General features: G+C 26.4%; 1 protein-coding gene and 1 non-coding gene across 2 annotated transcripts in view; one reads left to right on the top strand and one right to left on the bottom strand.

The window, feature by feature from the left end:
- The window catches only part of LOC132929580 (atrial natriuretic peptide-converting enzyme-like), a 91511-nt gene that overhangs the window by 15851 nt on the left and 48488 nt on the right, over nt 1–27172 (bottom strand). Inside the window, 7 exon segments of the mRNA XM_060995030.1 lie at nt 13415–13531; nt 18227–18382; nt 19091–19229; nt 19759–19841; nt 22674–22790; nt 23626–23820; nt 24421–24541. Coding sequence (XP_060851013.1) covers nt 13415–13531; nt 18227–18382; nt 19091–19229; nt 19759–19841; nt 22674–22790; nt 23626–23820; nt 24421–24541 — 928 coding nt within the window.
- On the top strand, nt 5926–5997 carry Trnah-gug (transfer RNA histidin (anticodon GUG)). The gene has a single exon. It is a non-coding gene; the product is annotated as a tRNA-His (tRNA).

Raw genomic sequence — 27172 nt, 5'->3', positions numbered from 1 at the left:
TATTCATGTATAATAATAATAGACTTATACAATTAAATTTAGTAGCACACGTTCAATATGCACGTGTGAATATATTATATTATAGTATAATATATACCTAATATGATACGATAATAAAGTTAGTGCATAAAGTAATCAAAGATGCGATTCTTGGAACTTCCTAATACATGTATAGAAAGGAATAATTTGAACAATACTCACATTGATGATGTCAGCCCTTTACTAAATAGAGTTTTATAGAATAGTAGGTACTACGTGAACGACATTTTATATTAATATATCCTCTGAATAAAATGGTATTAGGAATTAATTGGTCATAAATAAGTATTAATTATACTCTCGTAAAAAATAAACAAATTGTAAAACATATAATATCATCTATAATCTATATTAAGAACAAAATATTATGTTGTACTGCAGTCTACAGTGCAATTATTTCGAATTTAGACGGCCATGACGACAGAATGAAAAAAAATTTTACGTTTAGGACGATAAATTCATCTTTTAATAATTAAAAATTTTTGCGAGATAATATGATTGATAAAGTTTTGGATGATAATTTCTAACACGTATAGTATTAAAATATTACCAAATCTTTATTAATTTCTGATAGTTTATAATCATTATTCAATTTATTATTATTATTATTATCCATGACGTAAAACTTTGATTATGAACACATTAAAAACTTTGTTAGTTACCTACATATATTATTATAATAATAATATATTCAATTGACCGCAGTCACGACGCGTATACCAGTATGCGCACCGAATTCGTACGATGATAGTATTTATACCTAATATATATATAATTTAATATGTATTTATATACACATCACATATATACGGCCGATAAGTGAATAAAATAGTCGAAAAATATAAAAGGTGTTGGAGCAGGCAGATGGTACCTACATTCTACAATTTACAAGTTTTTCTCCGTGAAGTGGGATCGTTCCATCCCTATAATATTATAGTGTAGTGTATATACATTCTTCCAGGACGTTAAACGCGATACGGTTGTGATGCGCTTTTTTATCTCGTCTCTGTTGCCGTCAAAATAAATTTATTCCATTACAGCTGACTATTTAAATATTTAATATATATATAGGCTATGTGTGTGTGTGTAATACACATATATTATATACATATATATAAATGTTTATGTGTATAGGTACAGTATAATAAGTATAATAACAAATCATAATAATAATACTATAATTCAATACTTTGACTGAAACAATGATATAAGTTTTATTCAATATATATGTGTGTATATTTTGAATTTGAAAGTTAGGGATTATCTGGTTTATTTACAAAGCATGCGCTTACCTATATATATTCATATAGGTTATACATACCTACTTTATTAGTTATCGATTCAACTGTTTAAAATATTATCTCAAAACTGATATCGTTGAAAAGCATTAGTAAAATAATCCGATTGGTATTCATCATTATTTGAAATATAACAAAATAACAATACTAACTTATATGGCTATTGGTTAAATAAATATAAAAAAAAAATAATATATAATATATAGGTACGCAATAAAACAATAGTACACCCACAGTGGCCCTACTTATTAGTCTAACTTTCTGATTCACTGGATTTTAAAATTGTTATAATTTATATTTTTAAGATTCGTAAAAATATAAATTAAGCAAATTGTTATTAGCTTACAAAAGTCATAACATAATATACATGCAAACATTGTTTAATAATACAATATAACCATTGCAGACCACTACAGGCTACAGCGATAACATCAAAGTACAGCTAAAATTAAAAGTAGTTGTGACACGTTATTTCGAAAACATTTAAACGTCCCGATTTAAATGTTATATTATGCAAAGTTTATTATCCTAATCTTAACGCGTCTACGCGAGCCACACAAAAAAAGTGGACTGTATCAATGTATTGCAAGCGATGCGAAACAAAATGTACAGCTATATCTAATACTCGCACGATAGAACTGAAAAATCGTCCGTAATGCTACCTATACTATATACCCGTACCAGTATTAAACTATTAAATATATCAATCAAGTCCAAATGGAAATAAAATGACGTGTTTGTACACCAGCTTGCCATAATATTGTGTGAACACCAAATCGTTTATGTTAAGTCTGTATAGTATTGTTTCGTCGGATTCGTCACAATTGAATGCAAACGACGTTCGTAACAAATACCTGTATTAATGGCCGTCAGTCAAACGGCCGAAGCAGATTGATTTGATACGCGTTTCAGAGGCAATATAATATGGAGGTGTAATTACATCGTGTCCAATATCCCTATCTTTTACTAGCAGACTACGGAGAAATTAATTTAACGTGAAACGATAATAATAATATCCCGTATTAAAATTTTTTTTTTCAATTATTATAGTTGGTATGCTTATTATTGGATCGTCTGTGTTTACGATTATAATATTTTAATAATATACAGTATTGCTGGAAAATTGGTTTGGTATGTAATAATAAATTACTCAAAGTATTTGAAAATTTACCCGAAAATCCAAAGGTCGAAACTTTGTAGCCGCAGACGAATTATTAAAGTTTAGCATGTATTTTATAGTGAACTGACGGATAATAAACTTAACCAACCCGTGTTTATAAAATATTATTAATAATCGCGGGACTGTAAAAAAACTTCTGATGACGTTTAATAATTTTTCTTGCAGAGAAAATAAGTTTTAGTTTTCTGATGTCAATATTGTATTATTACATTATTAGTTCTATCGAAACTTAAAAATCGAAAGAGTAACTTTTTGAAGTCTGATAAACAATACCTACCTCTACATAATATAATTTAATTATTTTTTAACCATACACTACGACTATAGTAAATTATATAATATTATGTTTAAAGTTTAAATCTTCATATTCATAAACTATTAACATATTTTTAGATTATTTTATAGAATCAATACATTTTACGTGGTTTAGACTTCTTTAGAACGGTGACTGAATCTTAAGCTTGCTTTTCGCTTGATTTTAATATACAGTTATTTTTGCTCTTATGCTTCATTAGTTTACAATAAAATAGAGAATATACGTAATACGTATAATAATATGTATGATTGCGTATTTTTTCAGGTTCCGAACAAAAATTGAATTATTAAAATACTTATAGCATAGAATGATGATTATTTTGAACGGTCGTGTACTTGTATTATAATATGAATTACCGCAATATAGTAGACTGCGATTTTGATACAATTCGTGTATATCGTAATAATATATAACATAAATTACATCGCATTTATACATTCCATTCCATCTCTTCATTGGGGCGCTCTAACAGTATATATACACCGAAATTATTATTATTATTTATACTGTTATTATATAGCCCACTCCATGCAACAATTTATTTATACAATATTATAATATATATACAAAGGAACTACACATCTATCGAATAGTTATGCTTACAATATAAATAATAAATAATGATAGGTACACTCCGCGGAAATAATGTTTATATGTATATAGCTGGAAGTATATATTCCAAAGAATATCCAAATAATGTATATTAAATATTTTGTACAATAAGTGTGAATTTGTATGCTTATTGACGTAGTCTATTAACTATTTATTAGAAAAATACGGCATATAGTTAACTACCGCCGACGAAAAAAAGAAAGGTTAAGTACATATTTAGGAATTTCTAATACCGACATATTATTTTGTATATCATCCACGATTTTAGTACTCCCGTAGTTTTATATTAATTGTTGCATCCTATGGCGCAGCCCCCATAATGCACGCTTAATAATATTATAATATAATAATTATTATATTCTGAGTAAATATAACATTTACCATCTATGTTATGTTATTTTATTATTCAATTAATAGTGTAAAAGAATTACATTAATAGTTGAATATATTGCATATTATATGCATAATATATATATATGTATATAGATAAAGACTCTTTTTATAATATATTAAAGACATTATAATTGAATAACATTTTTTAATTATTTTTTAAATAATAATTGATATAAACAATATTGTACCTACGTCGTAGTGTTTGCAAATATACTGCGTAGAATTACTCCGAATTCGAAAGCCATTTCTAGACGCATAATATAAATAATAAATATATACATATATAAATGTAAAATATAAATTATTTAATAATTAAATTATGTGCATTTTTTAATAATAATCGATTGTGACGCAGAAATAATATAAAAATAATCTGATATTGTTTAACTTTAATTTGTCGACTCCAGTAGGAAAGGCGTGACCTATCTCGGTATCTTTTATATGTAGGTGCGTCAGGGATTTTTCACTCGGAATTGTTGACATTCTTTCATTCTTTGGAAGAACGGCGTTTTTATGCGTTTTTTTTTTTTTATTTAAATCGATAATCATGTTTATAGTATAATATATATATATTTATAAGCAGTTTACATGCATTAAAATATTTAGGAGTCATATATGACACCACGTTCACATAAGCTGTGAGTACAACTGTAGATTGTTTTTAAATATATGTAACGATTGCCGTCTATAGGACGCCATAGCCGTATGTGATGTCTCTTCCTTATTAAGATATATTAAATTTAAATGTGTTATTATTTTCATTTTATGTTTTATTATTAAAATCTATTATAATATTAAATCTGTCTATACCTATAATATCTACCTATAATCTATATAGAATATATTGCATTCATTATTTTGATCAATTTATACATGAAGTATAACAATTAACAATGACTTGTATTGTATGATTAAAAATTCAAGTTTTATAAAAAAAAATATTTTCAAAAATGTTAATTGTTTTAGAAACTAGGGGTAAATTTATGAGGAGGTGTGACATGGCGATTATCAACCCTTTTATGTTTTTTTTTTGTAAGTTAATTTATAAATGATTTAATATTTATTATGTATAATATAGAATATTATCTTTGCAAATTATTTTTTCATAAATTGCTTAAATAACGGTCAAGTCTTTATTGTTCTTTATATATCACTCAAAAATATCCCTACTTGCCCCCCCTTAAACAAGCTTCAGATCTAACCCTGTTTGAAACAATGATGAGTACCTAGTTAAAACATACTTTATGGATATATTTTTATTGAATTATTTTTCAAAATTTCACTCAAAAGAATATAATTAGATAATTGGATCATCAACTATATTATAATTACCTACACTAATATAAAAAATAAAAAGTATTACTAAAGTTGAACGCTATTACAAATTATGTTAATGTACATAATATAAAAAGTACATACTTACTAATTATACAATATTTTTTTGTATCAAGTGTAAAAAATAAAAATATATTAGGTAATATAAAACTTGAAAAACTTTTAATGAAAAAAGATTTGTTATGGTACGCAGTTATTGCCTAATCCGCCTGCACATTTAGCTATACCCTACCCATACCCATTGAAAATCCTGCAGGGTACTCCACTGATACATAGTACCTATAGTATATGTTATATCAAAATAAATATACTTAAAACTAATGAATATTTATGATCAAACAATTATTAAAATTAAACTTATTAACCAGAGTTTGTTTATTATATTCAGTTTAAATTAGGCTAAAGTGGTTAAACAATAAATTAAGCTTTCAAACTTTAAAGCTATATGTAATGTTAGGTTATAATATACTTAGCAACATAAGTTTTCCTGAAAAATATTGTCATAAGTCATAACTTAGTAGTACTTATGCAGTTACCTACCTACTGAGTTATTAAGTTAGTTCCAAAACCAAAAACAATTTTATTGCCATTTTATATTTTAATAATAATAATATATCTTAACATTTTTGCAATATATGCAATATTAATATATTATTATAATATCTTGTATTTATAAAAACTACTAAACTAGATCGTTAAATAATAAAATATAGTGTATAATACGTGTATTTTTAAACTACAATTAGCACCAGGCCGTGATCGTCTAGTGGTTAGGACCTTGCGTTGTGGCCGCAATAACCCAGGTTCGAATCCTGGTCACGGCACAAAATTTTTTTGATTTTTTTCCTAATATTTTTGATTTTGATATCCACACAGTTTGAGGTACAAAAACGGTATTACGTAATATTTTAAATTTTCAACGGAGTAATTAAAGTAGTTATTTAATAAATAAATTAACAAATATAAATTTAGAATGTATTTAGTTGTTTCCAGGTCCATATGTATGCAAACATATTTAATGGGGAGTGTAAGGGGATGAAATAGTATTCCAATTTCAAAGCCTCATCGTTTCAGTATTATAAAAATATAAAATATATATTACAAATTTACAATACTTAAAAAAAAACCATCATATTTTAAATTATAATTTTCAAAAAATGTATTTAGCCATACAATTTTTTTTTTGACATAATATATTCAAATATTGTTAATGTATTATTATTATTATTATTATTATTATATAATATTATTTAGAATTATATATTATTCTTAACAATTCTTTCGAAAAAGTTTAGAGTAGGACAAAGTCAAATCTTTCCATTATTAAATACTAAATACGACTGGTCGTCATATATACATGGCATAGTCGGTATAGATAACATATTTTAACGGTGTGGAAGTGATTCCCAAAAGACCCATTGCATTATTGTGATCATGATCGATGGATCATTATTATTAATACAGTGAATCGCAATTTGTAATATTGTCTATAATAGTATTATCGTAACATAGTACTATTATCGTATACCATGGTATACGTATATCCGCTGGCGAAACGATAATGAACTTGCGTGGTTGCTTCCGTGCCGCGTGCAGACAAAACTGCTCCCGATAAGGAAGTTTATATAATAAATTAATTTTCCAGAGATCCCGTTAATTTTATATACCTAAGTCCAAAAAAACATACACAAATAGGTTTTTAACGAATAGGTACTAATGCTGCTTGTACGATCTGTAGCAGTGCAGGCCATGGTGTCATGGTGGACTTAAAAATTGTCGGATTCGGGTGTTGTTGAAAAATACATATATTACCAGTGGCCAGTACCCATTAATTATTACAGGTGCACATCACTCCAATCGATAATAAATTGTATGTACAAATGTACAATGTAAAATGTCATCTACACAGCATCCATATTTTGTAAACAAAATTACTAAATTAGTGCTTATTAAAACACCCTCCTCGGCTCCCCCTACATACACCATATCAATAATATTCTTTCAGACGTAAATTATTTTTATAGGAATATAAAACCTTTGGTCAAATGCAAACAGGCACATAATATAATTATACTCGCCTCAAATTCCTTCAAGGGATCAGGAGAGTGAATGGTCCTCATAAAAATTCAGTGGTAATCGTCTCTTAAGTCTTAAAAGTCTCTTACCATAATAGGCCACCTGGTTACAATGGTGAGTATAAGTAGCACATTACCCGATAATACATAATGTTATGTAATATAGATACGCATCTATATAAAATCATATCTTTTTATGAGATTTTTTTTTATCTCGCCGTACTGTTTTTGATTTTTTGCGAGTCATTTTTTACCCAAAGTGTTTCAACCCAACCCCGAAACCGTTTCCGGCGTATATTAAACGTTTATTTAAGCGAAAAGGAATTATGAAGATGATGGTTGTTTTCATCTACATGGTAAGTAGTAAGTACCTTCATGTATTTCGTGTATGCAAAATGTTATAATATATTTCGTATCTATACTATGATATTCTAGGTAATCCCACTTTAGGGGTAAAGTCAATATTACCCGGGTGGAATAAGATCAATGTTACTATGCAATTGCACGCACACGCAAAATATATAATATTATGTTACCGGATGTCCAGTTAAAATATAATCAAATAAAGTTGATCAATTTTTTAATACAGATGATAATAAAAATGATATATAAAATACAAAATATATTAAACTTACTAATGGAGACAAATATAATTTATGTTAACCTAGCTATTATGTTAATGCATTTGCATGCGTATATATTCAAAAACAAAATATACAAACGTGTTAAAGAATAAAGAGTATCTATTCTGTTAGTGCAGGGTGGTCGAATTTTATCTAAATCGCGCAATTTAATTACAACGTGGCTACAATCTATTTTCATTATAAACTAAATTTAAAATGATAAAATATTTCATATTAATTACAATTAATAATGTCTTAGACAATACAAATAAATAATAAATACAAAGTTTATTCATTTTATTCATTGTATTACTTTATAATAATTTCCTACGTTGATACTAGATACGCATAAAGTAAAAAAAAAAACCAATTATTTAGAATTTTGTCAAACCGTTTATCACTCAGCTTAAGTATAGGGAAAAAAAAAATTATCAAATAATTTAGTCCCTGACAGTCTGACGTCACTCAAGCTACCTCGGGTAAGCTCAAGTTGTATCCCGTGGGTAATATAATATTATGTTGAAATTATGCGCAAATCCGGTATAACCCTTTAATGGCATTGTACATACCGTACTTAAAATTACATCAATCGATAAAAAATAAATACAAATATTGAGTTTTAAGAATGGACTAGTATAGTATAGCAATGTATTGTGTAATGTTGCGTATTTTAATGAAGTGGCGACTAGGATAATATTGTTTAATCGTTAAGTTGTGTAATGCTGTTTTTGTTCGGCATTAATCGTTACGGACGTTTATGAAAAACTCGCATAATATGTATACCTATTATAAGTATATTACCTACGTATGTAGAAACAATTCAATATTATTTATTAACACTTTGTATTCAAATGACTTCAAAATCAAGAAACGCCACTCACTCAGCTCAAATCCGAAACTATAGTATGGACAATAATATAAAAGTATTTATAAACAGTTAGGTTAGTCGTTATAATAGTAAGTACAGACATTGGGCGCTATAACTATACATTATATTAATTATAATATGTTCTCAGTAATTATTATTATATATACATATTGGCATATCACCAAGCTATTCACTCATCACTGCATTAACAGCTGCTGTTATAATTTGTTACACATCAATATTGACAATATTGTATAATAAGTCAATTAAAATGGGAAAAAGGAAAATACTAATTGTTCTGGTTTTCTGGGACCACTTTAATTAATTCTTTTTCGAGAAAACTATACTATAATAATTGTTATGGGTTCATTACAACATCAAATTGTTAAAAATACTTTTAAATTGGTCATAATATTGTGGTAGATATTTAATTTTAAAAATGCATAATTATCTTATTTTTATTCTTGAATTAACTATTTTTGGAGTTAGCATATATTTTTATAAGCATTGATTATTTTTAGGGTTAATATAAAATGTTAAACGTTTTGAAAATATTTGAGATTTATCTTTAACTTCTTTTTTTATTTAAGTAATTTATATATTTATCAGTATTTAAATATTTAACATGAACTAATTTACACGGGTACTTATAAATAATAATATTATTATTATTATTATAACAAAATTGAACGTTAATTAATTTAACATTAATAACTATTAACTATAAATATGAAATATTACAATAATTTTTCTTTCAAATGATTCAAATATTTTTAGTTTTGTTTTATTATTGAGTCAATGAATACTTCATATGTGACCCAATACCTTATGAACATAGTTTATAGATAATACTACATGTTTCAACTTTTAGTTATGTTTAGTATATAAAGAGCAGTATAAATTGTACAAATATTATAATAAATATACTCTAGATTAAGTTTCAATCAATGATTTAAACATGACATTTTATTGGTCATTGATTTACATTCAAAATTCAAATAAAAAATAAATATACAGTCGACATTACTACCAAATTTCATTCGTCACGTTTAGTAAAATTAAAGAAATCTGTTGCAGTTTTTTTTTTAAAATTACATTTTATTGGGCGGTGAATTTGCAATCAAATGTAAAACTTCACATGAAAGTTTTGTATCAATAATACTCAAATAAAAATCGTTTTCAATCTTGAAATGTTAACGAATTTATAAGCAAATTCCCCGGAAGTTTTATATTGTTTTTACCCTGTTACCAGCAATTTTCTCGACAATTTAATAGAATTTGAAAATATGAACTCTTAAGATAAGGATTTATTATTAAAGTTTAAAAAAACTTTCAACGTACATACTCAAGATAGTGTTCTTCGAAACAAATAAAGTCCAAATCATCTTAAAACCAATAGCTAACATCACTCTGATTGATCAAAAGTTTAAATGTCGATGACTGTAACAAAGTTTTTTTTTATTGGATAGATTACTAAAATGACTAGAGTAGCAATGTATACTACAAAAATGAAAATATAAAATAATATTATCTATAACAACTGTTTTGTAAAACATTATATTATGAAATTAACTACAAGTCTACAAGTTACAACCAGTATAAAAGTAAAATGTAGTTAATTTTTTTCAGATAAGTACTATGATATTATAATATATATTTAATTGCTGACATGTCTTGCCACTTTTACTTATAATATTTTATATACTACGTTGGTATGAATTATTCCGAGTTAAGCATTTTAAAATATGTAATATAAAAAGCTAGTTATAATTCTTCTATAATTAATTCAGTACAAAACAATTTGAATACTAATTGTAAAATATAAAAAAAAAATAAAGTTAATGTTCATTCTTTTGAACATAATAAGTAATAACGTAATGCAATGTTATTGGCTTTCTATTACAACAGTAATTATTATTATTATTGTACTCCAAAACGCGCGTGGCTAAATCGAAATACTCTCATACCACGGAATGTTATTGCGGGCTTTAGTATTATACTATTTTACTTGTTTTTGGAATGCAAATCGACATTACACAATTATTTAGGTAATAACTAACGAGTATCTACCTAAGTCAATTATTACCACACACTCGTCTAAAACACGTATTCTACGCGTATTAGGTATAGTATACCTACGGGCTACAGTGTTTAAACGACTGGCATGATAATACAACCACAGAAATCGTAATATTACGTATTAATATAAGTATATTATTCGTAACGTAATGATTAATATGAATATATAACAATATTGGGCACGCACAATGTATGGTAGACATACACGTGTAACGGAGAAACTTCGATGATATATTTTCCGGACAGTCGTAATTTTCAATAATACCTACGAGTGAGTTTTATTGACGCAAACATCATGTGATAAATAATATAATATAAATCATACATAATAAATATCATCATATTCTGTCGTGTCTCATCTCTCATCAATCAACCGTAGCTAATAATATTAGCCTAATATTCGTTTCTCGCTGTTTTTTCGCCTCTGCAGGACCGTGTATTATGTATAATACACAATCTATCGCACAATCAGATTCAGCCGTGACGTGTAGAGAACGGGTGGATAAAGGGTTTAATTAAAATGTTTATTGCACATTGATACAAAGGATTCAACAGGACTCATCAAAAACCCACCCGACTATATACCATTATTATTAATAATTATTATTATAATAATAACACGCGTGAAATCGCATAGTATATAATAATAATGTATGATCATTTTGTAAGTTATATTATTGAACAAACCTCATTGGGTTCGGTTAGAAGTGTGATATCTCTTCCGACTACGGAATAATTTGAAGGCCTTTTAACGATACCGTAATAATAATGAAACTTTGGACAACTATTTATTGTAAAAGTACCTATAGTCTGTTCAATACGTTCTTAAAAAAATTTATAACATTTGTTTAAAGTGAAGTTTTGTGTTTCGTAGACTATAAACCGTATAGTATAAATTATACAACAGAAATATTACACGGCTATCGCATAAGGTATACGGTAACGCAAATACGGTAACTATGATATTATATTAAAATGTCTGATCGCAGTCGATAGATTCGACAATAACTTTGACTTACTGATACATCATTATTATTTTTATTATTATTATTATTATTATGTATGCTATAATATGGTCGATCGCACAAAAGTCGGTGGTATAAAACGTCGGCTGACCGTGGCTAACTACCGTGTGCATACGACCGTCGTCCATCGTGTTTGGTGTACATCGGGACATTTGCCGGAACATTTGGCACGGGAAAAATCGTACGTCGAGCTAAGCACACAACTCTGCCACTGTCCAAGACACGCGCCGGTCGTATAACCACGGTTACGACCATATTATATATATCTGTATATTTATGTGCGTATAAAACGACTTAGTTCAAATGGCTATAGCTATTGATATAGTATACCTATATATAGTATATATATATATAGACTTTCGTAGGGTATGGTATAATTTCATCGTCTCGGTCACCGGTGTTTGCGATTTGTGCGCGAAAAACTTTTTCATCGGATTAATATATTGATTCTTTTTTTCTCTCGCCAAAACAAAATCTCACCACTATTTCATTATAGCCAGAAAACTTTACATATTTAATAAGTTTTCTTTCCACTAAGATTGTTTTACGAGTATCTGCAGCGCATATACCTGCAGCTATTGAACTGTATAATGTATGCTATTTATGCGTGTATCTACCTATATTTGCTGTCTAATTAAGTGTTTGAATAAATGTATACAAATTTTTTTTTATTAATATTTTTTATAAAAAGTAATTAAATAAGTAATCTAAATTATTTTTTTTGTATTTTTTTATTCATGAAAAAAACATTTTTTTTGACAAATTAGTCTGAAATAGTTAAGAATTGCACAACATTTAAATGAAAACGGCACATTTCAATAAAAAATTGCACATTTTATGCACAACTGCACATTAGCACAAACTCTGCATTGGTGATACAATATTAATTATTGTACACATATTATCTGTAGTGCTAATTTTCAACTATTCCAAGAGTGATCGCTATTAATAAATTATTACCTCTAGTGATACATATTGTTCACTTAAAATTAAAATTTATTTTTACGATTAATACAATTTTCTTAAAATTTTAGTTCAGATTATAATCCAAGTATAGAAACTTTTCAAACTGAGATCAAAACAAGGTCGATCAAAAATAAATAAACTTTAAATTAAATTAATGTCAAATTATTTTAATAACCCATTAATAAATGGTTAATTTATTGTTATTTAGACCATACTCTTTAAACAGAATTGCTTGAAATATGATTATAAGTATTTATCCTACATAATTAGCTTTGAAATTTTGAATTTTTAATATATTAATTATTTATGAATCTGAAAAATATAGGTTGGGTTAAATATAATATAGCAAGTATACATTTCTTTTTAAAGCTTATTAGTTATTATTATTATTATTATTATTATTATTTTTGTTTACAAGGCTACAATCATACTTTTTATACCATAAAAAAAAATCATAGATATATTATAATTATGTTTATTACCTAATTAAATTGTCAATAATATGTATTTTCTATACTTAGGAAATAACGAAGAACTGGATGCCCGATATTTATAGGTTTCATGATAGTTAATACATTTTTAAAAATCCGTTTAAAGTTACATACCTGGGCATTGTGAACACTTCAATTCGTCGGTGTGATCTTCACAGTCAAAATGTCCATCACACTTCCAATCCATTGGAATACATCTTTTTTTGTCACACCTAAAACCTTCATGACACACTGAAAACATAACATAATATATTTCTATAGATAACATTCATTTAATAAGCAAAACATAATCAACAATCATTTTTAGTAAATAATCTAATAATCTTTGATTTTATACTTAAAAATGTTTGCATGTAAAAGTTAAGCTAACCTGAAATTAAGTGAGAAATATCCATAAAAATCAAAGTGAATTTTCTATAAATTATAATAATACATTCAACGATGCAAACGTTTTGTTAACATCGTGCTATAAGAAGCATAATATTATTATATAACTAGTTGTTCGTTTTGTTTACACAATATAAACTATGCATAATGAAAATTAATTTGGTAAACGTATTTAAATAGTTAAATGAAAATGTGTTTTGGGTGCGTCGAATGATATTCGTAAAGTATTCACTTAAAACAAAATGTTTCAGTGTATACTGCACAACAAAACATTATATACTTCACATTATTAAAAGTATAATACCATTTAAGTCTAAATGATATAAGTCTAACATCAAGCATAATGCACATTAAATAAACTATACACATTTTAATTTCAACGTATGTTATTTGTTCTAACCGTGTTATTTTTTATTTAAGTACGATAAAGATTAATATTAAATAAATGAATACATTTCTCTGGAAAATATACGACACATTGCTTCACTATAATGTTTTAAGTAATGTATTATCAACAAGTACTCAAATCTGCATCGATTAACATTAATTATATTTAGTTGAGTCAAATTTCAGATTTTATTAGTCAGGGGCAAAATGTCAAATAACCGGCAACAAATAATAAATCTATGTCCATCACAAAATTGATGACCCACATGGCCATAACATAATCACAATAGGTAATTATATAATATTTATATTTATAAGTTAAAGCGTTGATCTCGTTTAAAATGAATATTTATAGCATCTTAACGAAGTATATATTAATTTAGATTACCTCGAAAGTGTACTTGTAAAATTAACAATAGATTATCGTTAAATTTGTTTTATCAAAATTACCATAATTTCATCAGCATTTTATACTATACTTGAATATAAAATGTTAGGTTCATTATAACTTGTATTTTACACATAAATATGTAATAGATACGAATTATATTATTAAAATAAGAAATAATTTCAAAAGTAAAAAGTTAAATCAATTGATTATATATTTGTATTGTAATAATTTATATTTTGACGATTAAGGCATTATTATAATATAGTTTAGAACTTAATTTATTTGTATAACAAAATATAGAGTTTTAAAACTTTCATCAACTTTAAATATAATAGTAACATAAATCAAAATCGGTAATTTTGTAAGTGAAAAATCTTTATAAAAAGCTAAATAACAAATAGATTTTAAAATAATATTTATTTTTGTGACATAATGAAAACATAAGTGCTTTTAATCTAGCATTATTAACAACTTTTTATTTAATAATAACCATAACTACAACTGTCGTTTGTACAGAAAACTCCCGGGAATGAAAAAAAAAAAACATATTCTCGTACTTGGGACTTCCTGGAACCAAAAACTATTAAAAATGTAAATTATTTTTCAGTATGTAATTCTTTTTTTTTTTATTATAAACAGTCATGTTCCTCAATTGAATTGATGTATATATTTTTTTACATAAGAACGTATATTATGACTATTTATACTATCTACTCAAATACTAATTAAATATTTTTAAATAGCTTTTAGATTTTGAGAGAAATAAGGAAAATTTAAAAATAATTATATGTAAATGTTTTGTTGATTATTACACTTATTACTTTTTGTAAAATCAGGATAATATCAAGCAATTATTCACGTTATATATAACTATAGTATATATTTTTCAGTCATATAGTTTCAAGTATTTTATCTATTTGCTAGTTGCCATAGATGATGTTTAGTATATTTTAGGTGTGGATAAAATATGGACTAGAGTATAATCTCTAGTGTCTAGACGCTCTGATGTCTGGAAAAACTAGATCAGAATTTCCATATATTTCTATGAAATATAAATCATTATTATAAATTCGTATTGCATTACATATATTTAATAATTTAAATAACTTTTTGTGGTATCGTCCGGTTTAGTCAATTTTTTTTTAACAGTGAAATTTTGTGTGTTTAAAATAATAAAGAAACAAAAAAAAGGTTGATTTATTTTATAAACTTCATGTATTTAAATTGAATTATTATTAACGGTTTTAAAAGTTTTATTGGATTAAATTGTTATTTAGTACCTACGATAATAATTGTTCATTTATTTTATTTTTTTTATATCAAGTGTAATAAAAACCGGATAAATTTAATAGAACCCATCGATTTTACCACTGCAGGTACATTATAATATGTTATATCCCGATCGAAAACTAATTTTTAGTTGTTATATTTTTAAACAGTGGGTATATGTGCTTTTTTAAATTGAAATTTAGCAAATAACTAGAATATTTAAATAAAATAAACCATTATTGAACCTTACGATGTGTAAATTGTAATTTGTTTATCAGTTTCCACAGTATGATTCCTGTGAATTTCTATATGTTCGGATTATATTCCTGGAAATTTTCCACCCATAGTGTAGGCAAATCAACATTGTTTTTTTTTTTTAAATATTTTACACTTTTTTATTTTATAATTACATTGTTTTTTATCCAATTAAATTCATTTTTATTTTAACAAAATCGCCATCATAATGAAGTATTTGAATAAAAAATCTCAAACACACAAACATCCCGATAATCATGTTAAATAGTTAAATAAGTTGCAAACTTCTCACCTAATGAATAATTATGTTTAAAATTAGTAACCGCATTCAATTTAAAACCTAAGAATTCGATCAGACGTTTGCAATTTATTTCGTATACGCTGTAGGTATATAAGTTACCTACTTGGTGTTGAAATGTAACGTTCAAAATACGTGTTTGTGGCATAATTATATTGTTTTTCAGGTTTAGAAAAATAATAGAAATCGACGGATGTTGATTTCCCTCTCAATATATCAAAACGGACATTAAGAGAACACAACAGATGGAATTAAACTTACAGAGCAGCAAAAGCGCTCGGCGAGAACAGAAACATTTTGCAGCATAAAATCCATTAAATAAATGGACGAATTGTTTGTTTTTATAACAATAAGAACGATTAAAATTGTCGAGTAAAAATATTTTTACTATAAAATTTACAATTAAAGTAAAGTGAGCTGTTTGTTTTTCATTAAAAAAAATATTTAATACAAAAAAATCAAAATGTTTTCAAGAATATGTAGGTATTTTAATAGTTTTGCTGCAAGAAGAAATTACGAACGTTTTTAATCGATTATAAACAATAATTCATAATTAAATATTTCTGCTATCATAAATTATTTTAGTTCTAGCATTACACATGGGGCTGACATTATTATAATATTAAACTAATTTATCTTGCACGTATTGTCTTATATTTCGATAACGACACAGCCCTCACTCCTCGCCAGCAAGCGAGTGGCGTTTACACTTCATTTTGTACCGATTCGGAAGTTCGGGTGAAGGAAAGGACTTCCGCGTGAAATGGCCTTACGACATTAATGGTTCGTACGACATTAATTAAAGTAGGAAAACTATTCCTTAACGGAGGAGATCCGAATTTCAATATAATGAATTGTTAACTTACCGTTTCCATAATTATTTATACAACACCACAGTAGTAGTTGCACAGGTACCTATAATTAATTCCTAAACGTTCCAATTCGTCGTGGTGTATTTTGTCAGATTAATGGTTTAAGTACACTGTATAGTAAATAATATCATACCTTTATTGAAAATCAAGTGAGATAATTATCGTTTTTTCCTACACATTTATCGACATAATACTAATTGTTTTATGTACGCGCTTACATATCATATGATATTATATTGAAAATTGTAAGTCTAAAAATAATCAACAAAATTACTTTCATCATCAAACTAGTTAGTTTAGGTAGTTTAAGATAATTTATAAATTAACAGCCAGATAATTTAGTTATCTTGATAATTATTGGAAAAAAATAGTAAGCAAACATTAATTAGTACTTAGACATTTTTTTTTTTTCATAAACTACAATATAAAAAGTATTAGTATACATTATTAGTATAGCTTTATATTTTGATTTTTATCACTCTTCTTTCATATAATATTATATGTACGTTTAAAATGTATGGATTTTATTGGCATTCATTAAAAATTATATTGGAATTGTTTTTTTTCGTAGTCTTAAAAATTAATAGAGGTCATATTTATATGTGTTGTCTCTTACTAACAAATAACATACCAATATTTAGATTCAGCAGTTTCAGTTTTTGTTTTTAGCATAGATATTAGAGTAATCTAGTATCAAAATATATTATTATCAGCATTTTCTCGTTGGTTTGTTACAATAATTTAATTTTTAAATGAATTATGAGCACTATTAAATTGTAATTTATGACGTCTTCTTAATATCGAAATCAGAATCCATTTTTTTTTTAAACAGAAAAAACTAGAATAATGGACTTTTAACCCTTCAACATTAGTTACACTTGTAGACAGTATTCTAGCTTCTCTGCAGAGCATTCGTGTATCATAAATCTTATATTATAACCTTTACCCTAACTCGCGTTAGAAAACATTCGCGTAAATCTGCATGTCATAGGTATAGTAATAATAATATATAATATATTAATATAATATAGTAAAATTATTAATACAGTAAACGTTTTGTTACTCACGTCCTCTGAGCTTCATTTTTCTGACGTTGAGTACTTCCCGGTGTCCGATGCAAAACGTGTTCGGGTTGTTGCTGTCGTTTGGGAACTGCGTACAGTCCCGGTGTTCGTGGTACGCTTCGAATATGTCAAAAAAGAAACCACAGCTCCGAATTGTCTCTGTGGTTTGAAAATTGGACAATTAATAATATATTCGTGGCTAATATTGTTGTACAAAATTTTCAGCTTTCCGTTACAGTTTATGGTAAAAACTCGGGAAACGTATAGACAATTATGCTATAATTTAAAAAAAGACGTGGCGATTTTTTAAATGTACTTATTGTGATCGATTATTTTTAGTTCCTATCTAGGGTGTTTAAATGCTATACATTTTTGCGATACACTTCTAAACTTTTTCTTATTATTTATTGTTCATTTAATTTTTTTTTTTTTTTTAATAAATGTGACTTGATTAATACTTTCTTCGTTTTTAAATTTTGAAGCAAACATTTTATTTAAAATATTGAATCATACCTAATTTTTTCTTATTTATAATACCAATATTTTGGGGAGTATCTAAAACTGAAATGAGTACCTATTATAGTATTCAGCTCATTTCACGCTTGGCCAAAAATTCATCGACTTTTTAAAATAAAAATGGGCTTTATATTTAATGAAGGAATTATTTTGATTTTAAAAAACATAAACAGTTAAAATTTAATATAATTAATATGGTTTGTTATTAAAAGAATAAAAAAAAATAACCTGAAAAATTATTATTATCGTTTTTTTTAATCAGAAAATCGATTTAGATGATAAGTTTTGTCTGTACAAAGGAACCACAGTAGGTATGGTAATTGTTAGTATATACTATATACATTTGTTTACCTTTACAAAGCGACTGACAAGGCTTCAATTTGCGGTCTCCACAGCCTTTGGACGCTAGAAGCGCACAAAAGTACAGTGCTGTCAACTCGTAGCAACGGACATTTACAACAGACTCCAGTGCTATCAACTCTCTGGGATCCTTTTTACACCATAGAAGTAAGTTTAGTTAATTAGTGTATATTTATTTTAACATCAAAGTACAATCCAATCGTAACTAGAATCGAAAGAGAACATTATATAATATTTAAATATACATAAATTAACCGGTGTCGGTCTAAGAATATTATTATATTATTTCCAACGGGGTCCGGAACCACAATTGAAACGACGATAACTTTTATATACCAGTTTTAAACTGGAAGCTAATATACGAACTAACTATAATAGATACTGAATGTAAGTCGTCATAAAGCAGACAGTGTTTCAATGAAATCGTTAACAATTTGATACATGTCTTATACTTTTGAAAATTGTATACAAAGATTCATTGAATTACGACCAAAACTGATAGCTGTTTGTTATGGTTTCACCGCCATTGATTACATTGCATACACATACGACACACACACACACACACACACACACACACACACACACACACACACAATATTATTTATATGTTCTCTTTCGAGTGGTATCTGATATCAATAACTTGTAATAATAATTACGTATTCTGTCTTGTAAGGTATAGTGTACAGGTACTGTGGTAAGGTGGATGTGACGTTTTGACAAAAAGACGGTAGGCAAGTGCCTGTGCAGTAAAATTGTGCATTAGTGACAAAAATAAAATACAACGTGTGTGTGAACAATTCATTATTCTACATAACATAATATATTTAAATTACTATTATATCATAATAATCATAATGATAACATAATATGACAGTATATAATGTAAAACCGTGTACAGCGTATTTTTAAACATTTACCGTCGGTACACAGAATTGGCAAGAAAAGCTGTTATTAATTATAGCTATTAATCGGTATTTAATTATTCTTTATTTACTTATATTTATTGACAAGTGGAATAAGACTTAATTAAAATCTGCTATACGTAATTGATATATTTTTTACGAAAAGGAAGGTAAATAATATACATAATATATTTTTTTTTTTTTTGTATATTATAATAACAAAATTTAAAACATTAATTGTATTATAATATAATTTATTTCTAATTCTGTGAAATAAAAAAATGTACTAAACGAAAAATAACTGTGTTTTGCACTAAAAACTTTATTAAAATTTTCACGAGGGTTAAATATTAAAATGTTATAAATAATATGAAAGAAATGTAACCCGTCCAGTAACTTGATTATAATTAACTAATTTTTAACTCATTAAAATTAGCCTCAGTCTTGGATACAAGTACCTACTGAATAAAAGTATTACCATACAGTTGGGTTTTTTACAGTTTGGCACGTGACGTTGTATTTTTTTTTAGTGAATATTATGATATTATAGGTAATGGGTCATAATAGTAGATCGTAAATTATATTTTAGTGGCAGCGATATTATGACGACAATGTTTTTAAAGACTGAAACACGCTGCACACGGACAATACTAATATTATCACGAGTCATGACAATAAGTTTGCGTTTAAATATATTATTTAAATAAACAACTACAATTTAATATAGGTACCTATATTATTTTACTAAAATAAAGGAAAACAAAAGTTGAGTTTGGATTTTTCGAAATCGTTTACATTCGTATAATATCGTTTTATGAATAACTATTATACAGAGCATATTATTTTCTGCTAATTGTTTTATTTTATACCGACGCCTTATAGTGTATATGGAGATTCATCAATAAATTAATATATTGCCTTCCCCATTTTTTTATTTAATAATTAATTTATTCAAATTCAATTTTTTTAATTTTTTTTTTAAGTATAAGATTTTAAAGACCACGTTTTCATTAATATTTGTTTTACTACTTATGGAATATCTTATGGCAGTACAAATCGGTTTTCAAGTGTAAACCATTTTTCTTCACTGTAAATTATTTAGTAAATCATATTTTAATAATTTTGATATACCTAATTCGAAATTTAAACTAGTAGATTTTCATTAATTAAAATGTTTATACTTATAAGGATAAAAATCCTAAAACTGGTTTTACAAAAATATAAATTAGTCGTGTTCTAGTTGAACCATTCTTATAAATTATAAAATATACTGATAAATTAATATAAATTAATAAATTAAAATATATTTCAAACTTATTATTGTGATTCTATTATCCTTAGTACAAAAAGTTAAATAACTTAAAAACTATTCTTTTTCTACACAAATTTACCGATTTTTTTAAAATAATTAACTGTTTAAAACAGATGTTCTCATTTAAAAAAACAGAAGTTTGTATTTCTATGGGACACTCCTTAAGTAGTACAAAAAAATCTCAAACATTTAAAAATATATTCTTTGTAGGTATAGGACATAGGTACTTAAAAATTCTAACAATCAGATTTTGAATAACTATGTTACTCAATTAGAAAAGGAAGGACATGTTTGGCGAATCATTCTGTATGATATAAATTATAATTATATTATAATAATAATATATTATATACCATACCGAAGTGTGAAAACCCTAAGTTTCTAATGCTAATGACATTATAATCGTTATTATTACGGACTAATTTCATCGGCACGTAAGATTATTATTTTTAAGTAGCAGGCACCTGATAATTTATTTGTTATGTAAAATGTAGATACGAAAAAAATACTTTTCGATGTTAGGTCGTTGAATCTTTTGCAGTGCACGAGATCATAGTTAAATTAGAAACAGAAAATAATATTCAATATCATAATTTATAATTACAACATTTTATGCATTATTTATTATCACGAATATAATTTATATTTATACAATACCGGAACGCGCGACTGGCGTTACGGAATTTATCGAAAACAAATCTTTTGTGTTCGACGTTTGCCCTCTTATGACCTAACGAAACTATTGTTCAACCGATGTTATGCGAAATTAATTGTGCCGAGAGAATATCATTATTATTGCAACAACGTTTACGATTCGTTAATAAATAAAATTATTGTTCGACAGGGACGTTGCCTTACGGTTTTCGCGAACATATTTTTTTGTGATTATGTTGCTTATATACATACCCACCATATTGATATATTGTACATAAACGTACATTACACAGCGGTTTGTTTGATTTTATTTTATCTACATACCATATTATTATAATACCCGACCGGTGGTTTTCAATCGATCGGCGTATTAAATCCCAAAAGGTATTATACGAATCTGTGATATAATGAAAACGGAAACTTTGATACAACATTGCCTTGCCACCATATACCCGGCGACTGCGTGTATAATAATATGTGTATGATATGATACAAATCCGAAAAATCCAAACCAAACTCGCAAACGTAAATAATTATAATATATGTATATATATATTATATTTTCAATTACAAAATTGCATGCACATCCGAGTGAATATAAAATATCTTGTTATTATACAACTACATTATACTGTGTATATATACACTATACAGTGTGCATTTGTGCACGAGACATATTATATTTTTTTTTTAGTTTAATTACTTTTTGGATAACTGACGATGGGATACATAGGATTGAAAATGGCAACGTCGTACATATCATCAACCGCCGGCGGATTCGGCAGGATGATGGGAACGTAATTTTTTTTCGGAATCGATGCTGAAAATAAATAACACGTAAAGTAAAAATGATTATTGTTGACATCGTGCCCCCTATATCACCGATATCCATGTGGAAACCTCGGAACTAGGAAGCATAACGTTTGTAAATTATATTTACACATACACAAGTAGGTATAGTGTTGTAGTGCACTTAATAAATACATATATATTACACAGTAGTTATAATAATTCACGGAAAAGCTCGTCTCGTTGGGTTATTAAAAATGAAAAATGTCAATTCGATATTATCGACGATGACGTTCAACTTATGGTGCGATACTATTATATTAATAAATTGAGCTGTGTTAGTGCGTTATCAGACAAATGTTTATACAATACTACATTATAATATTATATTATATAAACAAAGAAAAGATATGTACTAATCTATACTGATATTTTAATTATGTGAAAATATTTATTGCAAATTGCAATCTTTTAATTTTATATTTATTAATTATTGGATTTATTTAAACTGTGAACTCATGGGTCCCCACACGAACATGTTCAGTGAGGGACCATTATCTTTTTGAAGAATAAATAAAAATAAAAATAAATAAACTAAAATATGTTTACATAGAATATGAATGATTTTTAACGTTCAGGATCATAGAAAACAGAAACGACGAATTGTCATTAAAGTGATTTCGGGTTCTAAAGTGGTGGAAAATAATTTTAGACGGCGGGAAACCGGGAATGCGCATATTGCGTAGGAGGATAGCTGACCTTGCTATGTTTATTATACTTTACACTGTGGTGTACAATATACGTGACTGTGGTAGATATATGTAAATATAATAATTTTGTGAAACAGATTTTATACTATTTTTCACCTGTCATGTTTGACGACGGGTCGGTGGTGGCAGCGTGCACCGACGAAAGGTCAGCGTCAACGGAAATGGTCTTGAATGGCGAACTGCTGCCATTGATGTAGTCTACTGCGGAGGCCGCGGCGTTTGAGTTCCGCATTATAGTCGACGCCGTTTTGCTTACGGACATTTGACCACCACCACTGCTGGGCAACCCCACTATGGAAACACGAAAATCATTAGGACGTACCTACACTGTAATGATATGTTATGTTATTCAAGTCGCGGGCAAAAGCCGGAACCGGAAAAACGAAAAGTGTCCGCTGTACCCGCTCAAGTAACATCGTTGTAGGTAATCCGGCTTTTGCCAAGACAGGACTGTATTAATTGTGTCCAACATCGATAGTACATTTAGTAAATTATAGTAAGTGGTCCGAATAAATATTTATATATTATATTATCTGTAAAATCCAGCTTTGCTCGTAAAAAAAAAAAAAATAACTGTGAAATTATGAAAAACCTGAATCTAAACTAAGCTAACTATAAATACTTTTATACCTAATTTTTCGAATACCTGATTAGAATTTATGTTATTGTTTGGAGTGGGTTGTTTTCACGATTAAATTTTTTGTTTTTAATTATTACGTAATTACATAATTAGCACATTTTTCTGAATATATTTATCCTACATTTGATGCATGTAATTTATAATTCTCTGTTCCTATAAATGTTAAGTAACGAGTGAACTAAAAAAATATTTAAAACCTCAATAAAATCAGTTCAGCATAATTATATATTTTTATGTTATTTTAAGGTTACCTCGTACGAAAAATATCAAAAGCACTGTAATAAATATCAGTATGGCGATGTTGTACACCACTTGTCGCCTTTGCAGCCGAATGAATACTTCAGTAACATCTATGGCTTCGGTCCCCAATACCTGTGAAATAATATTGTACACATTTAATGTTATTACTATAGATAATTATTATTCTTATTTCTATATTTTACATAAATCTAAGTCACAGTTTACAATAGTTTTGGTTAATTATATCAATAAAAAAGTTTAAAAAAATGGGTACAGCTCCGCTGTACATTAGCTAACGAGTGATTTAGCATTAGCGTGAATTAAATTTGAATTCAATGATCTATTATTGTATACGAAAAATTATTTTGAGCGAAAGCGGTCTTTCAACTTACATATTTTCTCGTTAATTCTTGTTATTAAGTATACTTCATGATATGTTTATTTTAAATATATTTAATTTATACTATATACTATAACTATATTATTATATTATTGTTATTAACTTTTGAGTCAATATACCACCTTACTGTAAAACAGTATGAATACGTTTATAGTAATAGGAAGCTAATATCTAAAAATCAGTATACATATTTTTAAAATTCCATTCTATGTAATTAATAATATATAAAAGTTTTGGTAACTATGATTACAAACCAATTATTTTAATTATTATAATATTGGATTTACTAAAAAATTCTGGTTTTTCCTTAATTTTTGTTTGTTTTTTCCGATTATAAAAAAAGTATAAAAAATTTTTAATTTTGACCTTTTTAAAGTATAAGAAAAATCCAATTTTTTTAAATTTAATACGACCCTCAAATTTGAAAATTGAAGCTTTTTCCGACTATAGTTATCATGTACTCAACAAAAAAAATTTAATTTTTTTAAATCAATACATTTATTTCTTTGCTTATAATCTAAATTTATTTGTACAAATATAAAAATTTTTGTTTTAGACTACAACTAAATGCAAGATAAAAACAAATCTAATAAAGGAAAATAATTATCTCAGATAATTAATCAAATTAATCTATATAATCGAATCTATCTATTTATGTATCATATCTACAAATCTTATTATTATTATTTATTACAAATATACTTTTTTTAAATGCATATTTTAAGGATTTTAGGGCATAAAGTCCTTAGCTCTACTTATGGTAAATAAATATATAACGTATGAGTGATATTATAATATTTTAAATAAATATAACTAAGAATAATTAATAAATATTAACTAATACAATTTTGAATGGTCTGAGCCGTATTATAAATTATAATGGTACGAGTATTGACTGCGAGTATATTATTATATACCTATATAATATGCTAAAAGTGAACAAACTGACTAAATTACAATTTTTTAATATATTATAGACTATTTAAAAATCTGTTTTGTTTTACAGAAAATAAAAACGTAATTTCCTATTAAATGTTTGTCATTTGCGCATAATTTTAAAACAACCAGAAAAAAATATACATAAAAATTTACGTTTTTTCAAAGAAATGTAATCAAAATATCGGCTTAGTGAGCGTTTCCGATATAAATCCACGAGATTGTATTACTTTTGCTCCAATGAATAACCTGAATTACGAATATCTGAAAATCTAATATTATTTGTGGTTTTAATACCCGATTTATGTCATTAATAATAATAATAATATTAAACTAAACTACGACCTTTAACATTTACTGTATGCCTTTAATATAGTAACCAAGTAAGGATTATAATTTTGAGAAACGTTAACGATTATTTGTTAAAATACACAAAGATATCTATTTTATAATTTAATATAATATTTTTCATGTATTATCTGGAAAGCATTATAATATAAATTATTATATAAAGGGATTTTTTCAAACCAGGGATTCTAATTTTTCTGAACTATTTATAAATATAATTTTATAGCTAAATAAACAGTATTATATTATAATTATTTAAATCACTAATAAAAAAAAAAAAAATGTTTATAAAAACAAATAAAATTAATTTTTGCCATTTTTGTCTTAAATTAATTTTCATAATCTTAGAAACGTTATGGAATTTTTGGACGAAAAACTACCCAGTATTATAATGTAGTATAAGCAATAGGTAATAGTTATACTTTTATATTATTTTATACTACGTGACCAAGCCCGGTTTAAGAGATGATAGGAGAGGCACTATCCCGCAGCCCATTCATTTTGGCGGCCCATATTTAACCTAAAAATATTATTATTTTTAATGAATTTAAAAAAATAAAATTGTTTTAATAGATATTTAATTATAAAACAAAAATATTCTTACTCTTTCACTTTAAAACATTACTGAATGATAAAAAATATTAAATTCATATTCCGATTAATATTTATAACAATATAATGAAGTTTGTAAATTAAAATTGGAGTTAAGTAAAGTATCATTTTGATGAAAGCCGCGCATTGAATTTTTTTAAATGGTTTTATGAAAAATCAATGCAGGATGCATTTTCAATATTTTAATCACTCTTGGATTATATATTTAACTATCCCAGTTTTCATAAATATAGAACAAGTCAGATTTAAAAAAAAAAATTTAAATCGTTAATTAAATTATACTCAAAAATATATTTTTTGTAAATTATCAATTTTAATAAAGCTTTACACTAATTTTCAAAAGAAAAAACTAGGAAAAAATCTAAGTTATAATTCTTTAGTAACCAATACTAATTTTGTATTATGAAGTATTAAAAAACATTGAAGTCGATCTTAAATCTATCCATAATTGGTTGAGCGATAACAGT

This window comes from Rhopalosiphum padi, chromosome 4, assembly GCF_020882245.1.
Source record: "Rhopalosiphum padi isolate XX-2018 chromosome 4, ASM2088224v1, whole genome shotgun sequence".
Taxonomy (NCBI): Eukaryota; Metazoa; Arthropoda; class Insecta; order Hemiptera; family Aphididae; genus Rhopalosiphum; species Rhopalosiphum padi.
The sequence above is the reverse complement of the archived record's forward strand: the minus strand, read 5'-3'. Positions and strand labels throughout refer to the sequence as shown.